At 39.1% G+C, this 10,719-nt stretch overlaps 1 protein-coding gene across 4 annotated transcripts in view; it reads left to right on the top strand.

Annotated features, from left to right (window-relative positions):
- Positions 1-10,719, top strand: part of irs1 (insulin receptor substrate 1) — a 99,551-nt gene that overhangs the window by 40,039 nt on the left and 48,793 nt on the right. For 3 of the 4 annotated variants that reach the window (XR_006313483.1, XM_043702864.1, XM_043702865.1), the window contains exon 2: positions 6,376-6,428. The exons of the other annotated variant lie outside the window; for it this stretch is intronic. Coding sequence is in view for 2 of the 3 variants with exons in the window: in XM_043702864.1 (XP_043558799.1) it covers positions 6,376-6,410 (35 nt within the window). In the remaining variant the exon portion in view is untranslated. The remainder of the gene's footprint in view (positions 1-6,375; positions 6,429-10,719) is intronic. 4 annotated transcript variants of the gene reach the window in all.

Genomic DNA, 10,719 nt, shown 5'->3' on the forward strand with positions numbered 1-10,719 from the left:
AAAGAATCCACCACTGCTTTAAGGAGTGTGCAGCTCTTTACTGATTCCTGCGGGGCACTCTTTCTCTGGTTGGTTGTTCCCTTGATTGAATTTTCTTAGCTTTGCAGCTTTTGCCCACTGCTCCCGTGTATTTTGAATCCTGACAGGACAGAGTTGTTTTCTACATTGTTGGATAGATGACATTGTCATAGCTCTGCTGGTGTCACATGGCTGAAGGCATGGTTACTAGAGACATGGAGCACGAGTCCTCCGTGTTATAGCTGTCGGGCCCAACAATCCTTTGCTATGCCCAGTGTGCTTAACTGCTTCTTGACAGCATGTGGTGTGAATAGCAATGGTTGAAGACTGGCATTTATGGTGGTGGAGACCTCAGGAACAGGCTGAGGTGTACCATCCATTCAGCTGTTCTGCTGGAAGATCACTTCAGACGAAGCTGAAGTGTCTGCACAACTGTATGTTTCACCAGTGTTCAGAGTTGCCATGTTTCTAAAGCAACCCCTGTTTTTTTATTTATCAATCACCTTTCAGGAGTGCATGTGGTAGGACCACAGAGCTTAGCTCTGAATTTTCTTTTTTGCTCGTTTTAGGCGATGAGGACTTTGCTGCATTTATTGCTGATCCCCAATGGCACAATATGGTTGTGTGGCTGGGGTCACAAGTAGGCCAGGCCGGGTAAGGATTACACAGTTCTTTCCCGAAATGAAATGAACTAGATGGGCTTTTCACAACAATCTAGTGGTTACGTATTCACCTTTAAGTGAGCTTTTTAATTCTAAGTTTTTTTTTAACTGAATTGAAATGTCACCATTTGCCTTGGTGGGATTTAAACCCATGTCCCCAGAATATTTTGCAAATGTTCTGGATTGCTTGTCTAGTGACATTGGTGAAATGGCAGAGTCCCCACAGATTGCTTAGCTCTGCCTATAGCATGCTATTTCGGTTTCAATGCACGTATCCACTTCATCAGGCTAGTACCACAGTTCAATCTTAGCTGGTGTTGACAGTAAGTTGAAAATTTACTTCAACATGTCCATGCCCCTGAATTTTAACCTGTCAAATTGAAACTTTGTTTAAAAATAACTTGTTGATATAATTATCTGTGAATATATAAGTTCAATTACATGCCCCAATATTATTTTTGCTTTAAGTTGATAGTTTGTTGCTGTTTGTTGAACTATTTGCTGCATTAAATAAACATATAATTTTTGGTGTTGAATCGAGAAATTTTCTATATAGCATCTTGTACTTTTTAGAAATACAATCTTATCGCTATTGGTATGTTTGTTTTCTTTGGTTCCTGCCAATTTTAATGTCTCTGTTTTCATGATCTTTCACTGCAAATAACCCAGTGGTGAGGAGATGGTGTAACATTATTTCAGCACTCATTCAGTTCATGCACCATGGTAGTGGTTGCTTGCTATATCTGACCCTTCTGTCTGACACAGCATAAAGTCTAACTTAGCACTACTGTTCATTGAACCTTATGCTTATGATAAACTGATCCCAAATTTATAGCAGTGAGTGAAGTGCAACACAATTAGAGTTGGAACACAGTTCTAAGATTCTATGAAGTAAATTCAAGCCATCATTTTTATTTAGGTTTTTTTTTGTGTAGTCTTTCAATACTTTCCCAGCTATTCAGGTGGTTTTCCTTCTGGGACTGCCACCAGCAATCAGAAAAAAAATCTTCTGGGGTTTCCCTTGCTGCAGTAATAAGCCTTGAAGTTTGCAACTTCTCTACTTCCCTCGCCTTTAAAAGCAAAAAAGATTTTCTGTAATGTAAAAAGATTTTATTGGCAATGCTGTTAATCACCCTTTTATAGAGAAGCATAAAAATTAATTGTGCCAACTGTAGCTGCCTTTGAATATATCTATTAAATCCAGACAACCTTTGCACTGTTTTCCTTTGTTCTAATATAACCAAACAAGACCCATTTCTACTTCAGCTGTTTGTCTTTTCTGAAGATTAGGAAATTTAAAGTGGTATGTGTGCATGAGTTAATTCTATAGTTTAGCTTATGATTCAGTTCTCTGAAGTGGCAAATAGCTCAGAGTGGAAACTACAGGTGTACCAATATTCAGTTTGAGGATAGATATTGAAAAGGAGAAGCTGCTGGTAAGTTACTTTGTGGATGATAAACATTTGAGTCAAGTTTATAAATGATCAATTTAATATCAATTGCACAACAGAATACAAAACTGCCTTAAAAAACTTCAAGAGTCCATATAACATAGGCTTAAAAGAAAAAAAGTGTGGTATGTTGAAGAGGGACCTGATAATTTTGTCATTGTTTTTTTCATGGGCACATTTAATATCCACTGAACTTGACATAGTTAACAGTCATTCAACTGTACCTCCAGTGGATCAAATGTTTCATTGATAACCATGCCATAATCTATGGAAGTTCTTCCATGTACCTGTTTTTGGAAGTCATATTATTCTTCTACCATACTGATAAATGTGATGGTATATGTTTCTGTGTCAATTAGGGACAAGGAGGATAAAGATTGGAGGTGAAATGTTGGCAGTTGCAGGGTAGAGAGTACGGTATGCATGCAAATTAAGGCCATTGTACAGACTTAGTGCAGAAAAATGCCTCCATGTGCTTTATACATTCAACTTGAAACTTTTCAAAAATGCAGTCCTCCAGTGAACTCCTCATTAACTATTTTTTAACTCTAATTTTGTTTCTAAACTTTATTACTGAAACAAAGTTCCAACTATTTCTCCATGCGAGGAAAGCTAGTGCTGATAATGTTGATGCATCTAATACTGTCACAGGACTCTCCAATAGATAAGTAGTGTAACACATTCTTGGATGGGCTGTTGTAGGATCCATACCTGGAGGATTCAGCTCCCATCTCTCTGGAGATATGATAGCATCTCTGATTCGGTTAATTAGAAAATATCTCACATAACTCTTGGGTCAGCTTATCTTGACTGAAAATGTCGTAGTGGGCTTGACAGTTTTAAGCTGTAGAATCTTACTGAGGAGCACTGGACAAAGGTTAATTTCATAAAATTACGTGTGTCAGGTAAATAGCTGTGACATTTTCTAGAAAATAAATTTGATTTGTGTTGGATTAACTAATTTTGCATTTATGTTGCTTTGGATTGAGGGAGACCCCAGATGATCCTCTGTGATTCTTTGAAATCTACTTACTTTGTCATGTTGACAGACTTTAACAGTTACCAAAAAACTTGAGTATTAGTAGAGTAAGATAGGAATTTAAGTTATGGTTTTTGAACAGAACTAATTCCCATCAGACTCCCAGAATCTAATTGGGTCCATTGCTGAAGACCACTTTCTTGGCCAACCTGTATTACCAACAATGGACATAAATCCTGTTGTTCCTGCTGTACAGAACTCCAGCACCTAGTTGTCTGACAGCTCTTGAATTTGACTTCCACTTGGAAGTCTCACTTAATACAAATTAAAAGATGTATCACCTGAAAGTTTATAACAGGGTAAGCTGGCTCCACCAGATATCCTTGGGGTGTGGGAAGCCCACCTTCAGAATGTCGTCCATCTTCTGGTTAATTTACAGACAGACCAACGATTTGACAACTAAAAGACTAAAGTAAAACAACGTAAAGTGTTAAATTGTGGACTTCAGACCTAGTTCTTGTTTACACACACAAATAAAACAATGCTGACTCGAAATTATTGAAATTTAGATTTTTGGCATGTTCTGTGTTTAGCAACTTGCATAGTGTTTACATTTAAAACATTTTTATGTGATTGATTTTCTCTTAACTCTCCTGCAATATTTCTTGAAATAATTCATAATGGCTTTTCAGATTTGTTTTTCTCTGTGTAAGTGACTCATTAATAATCCTTTCTGTAAGTCAAATAGGGACAAAATTAGCATATTAATTCTTTTTTGCTGAATTCACTTCTTGCTATTTTCATGTATTTTTGTTCAGTTAGTGCTGGCTTTCAAAAGTAACTGTGTCTGTTGGCACTTTGAGTTGTGTTACTGTTGACAAGTTGTCATTAAATTAAACCAAACATCAACTGGAAGTTAATTTAGCTATCCAACGTTGTATGACTACCAAGCACAACAAAGGGAGAAATTTCTATCAGATATTTTCAAAACTTAATACAAGTTTGAACAATATACTGATCAGACAAATTAATGTGCCTCATCTGTTATAGAGTAACCAAGATAGATTGACTGCTGCCCTGACTGGTATTGTATGTGCCCCCTTCCTGATGAAGGGCTTATACCTGAAACGTCGATCTCCTGCTTCTCGGATGCTGCCTGATCTGCTGTGCTTTCCTAGCAACACACTCTCGACTCTGATCTCCAGTATCTGCAGTCCTCACTTTCTCCTCTGCCATGATATCCCCAGGCACCATTTTTTTCTAACCAAAGCAAAAACTTCAAGGTATATTTTTGCCTCCCAAGTCTCTTAATGTGATAAAGTAATTATTGTAACAACTGAATGAGGAAGTAGGTTAGGATCCTTTCACTTGAATCCTCTTTTGGTCTGTTGCAGTAAATATATTTAAGTATGTAGCTATACACTTCAATTAAAACCTAATTAACCAGATAAAAATGAAAAAGACTAATGAAACATTTTCTTGTGTGAAAAAAAGAATTTTATTTCCAACCCTAAAACAGACAGCAGGCACAAACAATCAGAGGAAATAAGCTTAAAAAGGTGGGTGTATGGTATCGATACTGGCACGATAGTAGGGGAGAGTCCTTGAAATGTTAGACTTTAAACCCAAATTCTGACTCTTTATAGCTTTTGTCTTATTTCTTGAGCAATGACAAGTTTATAAGTTTTGTTTTTAGTGAATGGTTATTGTCCCAAGTTGCTTTTTCAACAGGCCCTGGTTTTTGAGGTTGAGAGAAATACAGAACGTCTTCTAAGTTTTTCCACTTACGTTTTACCCACTTCTACTGCTGCTGAGAAACTGTTGAACTGTGGATTTCAGTAAGGCGTTTGATAAGGTTCCCCACAGTAGACTATTGCACAAAATACTGAGGCATGGGATTGAGCGTGATTTAGCAGTTTGGATCACAAATTGGCAAGATGTAAGAAGATAGAGAGTGGTGGTTGATGGGAAATATTCATCCTGGAGTTCAGTTACGAGTGGGGTACCGCAAGGATCTGTTTTGGGGCCACTGCTGTTTGTCATTTTCATAAATGACCTGGATGAGGGCGTAGAAGGTGTGTTAGTAAATATATGGTTGACACTAAGATCGGTGGAGTTGTAGGTAATGCTGAAGGATGTTGTAGGTTATAGAGGGACATGGATAAGCTGCAGAGCTGGGCTGAGAGGTGGCAAATGGAGTTTAATGCGGAAAAGTGTGAGGTGATCCACTTTGATAGGAGTACCGTGAATGCAGAGTACTGGGTTAATGGTAAGATTCTTGGCAGTGTAGATGAGCAGAGAGATCTGTGTCCATGTGCATAGATCCCTGAAAGTTGCTATCCAGGTTGGTAAGGTTGTTAAGAAGGCATACGGTGTGTTTGCTTTTATTGGTAGAGGGATCAGGTTTTGGTGTCAGGTCATGCTGCAGCTGTACAAAACTCTGGTGCGATCGCACTTGGAGTATTGTGTACAGTTCTGGCCACCACATTATAAGAAGGATGTGGAAGCTTTGGAGATGGTTCAGAGGAGATTTACCAGGATGTTGCCTAATATGGAGGGAAGGCCTTATGAGGAAAGGCTGAGGAACGTGAGACTGTTTTCGTTAGATGAAGGTTGAGAGGTGACTTAATTGACACATATAAGATAATCAGAGGGTTAGATAGGGTGGACAGTGAGAGCCTTTTTCCTTGGATGGTGATGGCTAGCATGAGGGGACATACGAAAGAAGGCGGCGAAGAGGGGATTTGATAGAGACATACAAGATGATCAGAGGATTAGATAGGGTAGACAGTGAAAGTCTTTTTCCTAGGATGATGACGTCAGCATGTACGAGGAGGCATAACTACAAATTGAGGGGTGGTAGATTTAAGACAGATGTCAGAGGCAGGTTCTTTATGCAGAGAGTGATAGGGCTTGGAACGCACTGCCTGCAACAGTAATAGACTCACCAACTTTAAGGGCATTTAAATGGTTATTGAATAGACATATGGATGAAAATGGAATACTGTAGGTTAGATAGGTTTCACATTGGTTCCACAGGTCGGCACAACATTGAGGGCTGAAGGACCTGTACTGTGCGGTTATGCTCTATGTTGATTTTTTAACATGTATGTATGTTCCTCAGTCAGGTCATATTGAAAAACAATCATACATTTGAGAGTTAAAGAGTAAAGCCAGATCTAAATTTCTTAACACCTCACCGATTTAACATCTGTCTTGAAAAAAATGTTAATTTAATGCATCTGGTTTTGTATATTCCGTACAGGTTCCTTAGACTTGCCCCAATATGTCGGCACGTGATCACAGCACCCAATTTGGGTCAGTATTCTTTTTAAAATCATTTTCAGTCTTTGAAAGGTCTCTGGTATAACCATTAGATGATTAGAGTTGAATATTGAATACTTTTATTTATACAAAATCTGTACAGTCTACTTGACACTGGAGACTTAAAATATTGAATCCGTAAGAATTGAGGTAACGCCTACCTCATTCAGAGTAACTGAAACTATGGATATTAAATCAGAGGCTGATGTTTGTGTTATAGTGTAGGTTTGTGATTTATTGACCTAACATGTTCCAGTTTTCACACCTTTAATTTTTTTTCATTACTTTATGTATTTTATTGTAAAGAAGAGTTTTTGATGGAAGGTTTTTCATTGGAGTTAAGGGAGGAATAATTATTGCTGCATGATTTAACAACCAAGTGCTGGAGAAACTCAGCAGGTCCAATACCATCTGTATAGACAGTAGCAAAGTGAACACTTCAAGCCTTAGATCAGCATGTGTGGAGAAAAACATTTGGCATTTCAACTTCGATACCAGAGACAGAATGTTAACTTAATTTCTGACTCCATAGATTTTGCCAGACTATTGAGTTTCTCCAGCATTTTGTTTCTATTTCAAGTCTCCAACATCCATGGTACTTTTATTATTCATATATGGGATGTGGTTGTGCCAGGGTGATCCAGCATTTATCGCCCATCCCTATTATTCCTTCACCTGAGTGAAATGGCTCTGATAAACTAGAAGGTAGTTAAGAGTCAATCACATTGCTGTGGTCTGAAGTTGCATGTCAGCCAGACCAGGTAAGGAAGGCAGGATCCTTCCCTAAAGGACATTAGTGAATCATCAGTGCTGACTGGAATGTCATTCATCCGCAAGAACTACGTTGTCACTTCATAGCTCCTAATATACTCTCACGCTGCCGTCCAACAGGGATAAGCAGACAGTAACATGCAGTGATGCAATTTCTTGAGACTACCTAAAGTAGACAGATGTCTCAAACCACTTGTACACTAGAGGAATTGGCTGGTGACAACCACGTTGGCATAACAGAATAACACTGGTGAATGATGTTGCATGCTACCTTGCTGTTAGCTATATGCTATAGTAGCAGTTTCTTTAGGAATTGTTTTAGTGTAGGTGAATCAGATATACCTACCACACAGAGAACTGTCAGGATTGTAATAGAGCTGGTTAAATTAATAAATTTTAACAGCCAAAATCTTTTATCTTCAACAAAGCTTCTGCAAATAACTTTAGATGGATTTCAGCATTGTATTTTGTATTACATTGAGAATGATGTCTGTCAAGATATAAACAACATGTCGATAACTAGTGTAATGAAATTGGGGTTGACACCTTCCAATGTGAAAATGCCATTTAAGCTTGGGGAATCCACTTGTGAGAAGAAAGCTTTATATTGGGTTCCTTGCTAAAATTGAGATAACTGAAGTCTTGTGTATTGTGATTTCAGACTAGAATTGAGCAATTTTATATTGTTAATGTGGTTTAAATGAGATTTAATTGTGGTCTGCACGGCTGTTTGTCTATAGCATTGTCCAGCCCTTTTTACATCAGGTTAAAGGATGGTCCAGATGTTTAGTTCATTTGGGGAAATGGGGCGGAGCAAATTTGAGAACAATCAGGTTCCCATGACAGTAAACATAAACTTCAGGAGAAAATATCCAATACAAAAAAAAGATAATTTAAGTGAGTGCTGAAATTAATTTTAAAAGTGATCATTAAAGGATCTGTGTTCCACAGAGACCATTCCCTCCGCGACTCCCTTGTCATATCCATGCCCTCCACCAGCCCTCAACTCACTCCTGGCAGCTTCCCCTGCCACTGCAGGAAGTGCGAACCCTGCACCCATACCCCAAAAGATCCTTCCACATCCGACAGAGATTTACCTGTACCTCCACACACATCATCTACTGTGACTGATGCTCTTCATGTGGTCTCCTCTACATTGGGGAGACAGGACACCAACTTGCGGAATGTTTCAGAGAACATCTCTGGGACACATGCATCAATCAAATCCACTGCACTGTGATTGAACACTTTAACACCCCCTCCCTCTTCACCAAGGACATGCAAGTCCTGGGCCTCCTCAACCGCCAAACCTAAGCCAACTGATGCCTGGAGGAAGAACGCCTCATCTTCCATCTTGGGACCCTCCAACCACACACGATCAATGTTGATTTCAGCAGTTTCCTCATTTCCCTTATCCCAAATCCAACCCTCTAACTCGGCACCACCCTCTTGATTTCCTACTTGTCCATCTTCCTTCCCGCCTATCCACTCCACCCTCCACTCCGACCTATCATCATCACCATCCCCACCTTCATCCACCTATTGCATTCCCAGATACCACCCCCTTGCATTTCTCTCTCAGGCCCCCCCACCACTACCCTCATTCCTGATGAAGGGCATATGCTCCAAACGTCGATTCTCCTGCTCCTCGGATGCTGCCTGACCTGCTGTGCTTTTTCAGCAACACACTGTTGACTCTGATCTCCAGCATCTGCAGTTGCACTTTCTCCACAATTAAAGAATGCGAAGCAGCAGTGAGCAGAAGGGAGATGATGCATTGTGGTAATGTCATTTGGACTAGTAAACCTGAGACCCAGGTTAAATCTGTGCTGTCATAGGTTCAGTTCCCACCCTGAGAGATGGTGAAGTTTTAATTTATTAAATCTGAATGGAAAAAAAAAGCAACCTGAATGACTAACTGGTAAAAACTTCTCTGGTTCAGAAATCGGCTGGAGTACTAAGATTAGTCCCAAGTCCTGATCATGTGGGGTGGGGGTTGGGGGGGTGGCATTGGCGAAATGCAAATAAACACCACCTCCATTTAGCCAGCCCCCAAGCTGCTCAATTACCCAGTCAACGAAAGAACAGAAGATTCTATCTTCACAAACATCATGGGAAAGTAAATCTTTCTAAGTCACGGTAAAGACTAATCTATGTTCCATCTGTGCTGACTAAATTCAATCCTGTAACATTAGATTTTTAACTGTACGTTCCAAAGTTTCTTCAATTGATTAATTAGTGTTGTAAAGTCAAAATTATTTCTAAATTATGAAAATGCTTATTTTACAGTGAACATTTTTGACTTTTACAGTTTGTCATGTGGTTCTTTTTAATGTGACCAGGAGGTTCTACTGGTGCAGTGCCACTAACCAGAAAATCACTGACATGTGCATGGGCCAACTCATGTGTATTGTGTATGTGTGTGTACTCACAGCCCAACCAATCCACTTAAAAAAAATCAATATGCCTCCCCACATCAGTGCTGACACACATGCATGTAGCCGCTTGTGCGAGCACGTGCACTTTTTTTTCTGGGACATTTTCTGTATATGTTTTAATAGATCATTGATTTACACCCCACCCACCATCACCCCTAGCTTTCTGTTCAAATGACTGATTTTCCAGAATAATCAACATGATGGTATCAAAGTCCAACATTTCTGTCCATTATTGTTGATTATTAATTCTCATTCACAAAATATTTATGGCATTAATGTTGTTACTTGTTACAGATGGTTAACTCTATCCGTTCCTGTGTGAATTGTGCCACATTATGCATCACGGCTAGGCTTGGTACACTCTTCCCCCTCTAAAGATCCAATTCCAGGAAGAGTCTTTGGACTGCGATGAAAAGAGCTCTGGCTAATTTTTGTCTTATTTCTAAGGATATCTGTACAACCTCTGTAGCAGAGACACAATTGAGTATAGGTTAATACATTCATTTCTGGAACAAAAACAGAAATTGCTGGTAAAACTCAGCAGGTCTGGCAGGATCTGTGGAGAGAAATCAGTTAACATTTCAGTCCAGTGACTCTTTGCCAGTGCATTTCTGGTGTGGATTTGAGTTGCTCATTGTATTGAAGTTAAAAAAGACACAAATGCACTGTAAAACAAATTTGAGAACTTTTTAGGATTGATATGACGTCATTTACTTTAAGTATATTGCAATGTATCTCAAATATGTGCTTGTTTGTTCTCCCATATTTAGTGAATTATCTCTTCACTTGTTACCTCGTACACTTCTCAGTTGCTTTCTGGTCTGCTGGTTTATATTAGTATTTTGCTCTGACTCTTTTAGGGTTGGGTCTGGAAGTCTTTCATCATCTGGATTGCCATGCGATAAAGTAGAATTGAATCCATTTGTACTGTTGCTCCTATAGTGTTCACTATAGAAAATGAAAATGTTGGCGAGGAAGATAGAGAGATACTTGCATCTAGACTAGAAGAGATTGAGGTTCACAAGGAAGAGGTATTAGAAATACTGCAGAGTGTGAAAATAGACAAGTCCCCTGGG

This window comes from Chiloscyllium plagiosum, chromosome 13, assembly GCF_004010195.1.
Source record: "Chiloscyllium plagiosum isolate BGI_BamShark_2017 chromosome 13, ASM401019v2, whole genome shotgun sequence".
In the NCBI taxonomy this organism is placed as follows: domain Eukaryota; kingdom Metazoa; phylum Chordata; class Chondrichthyes; order Orectolobiformes; family Hemiscylliidae; genus Chiloscyllium; species Chiloscyllium plagiosum.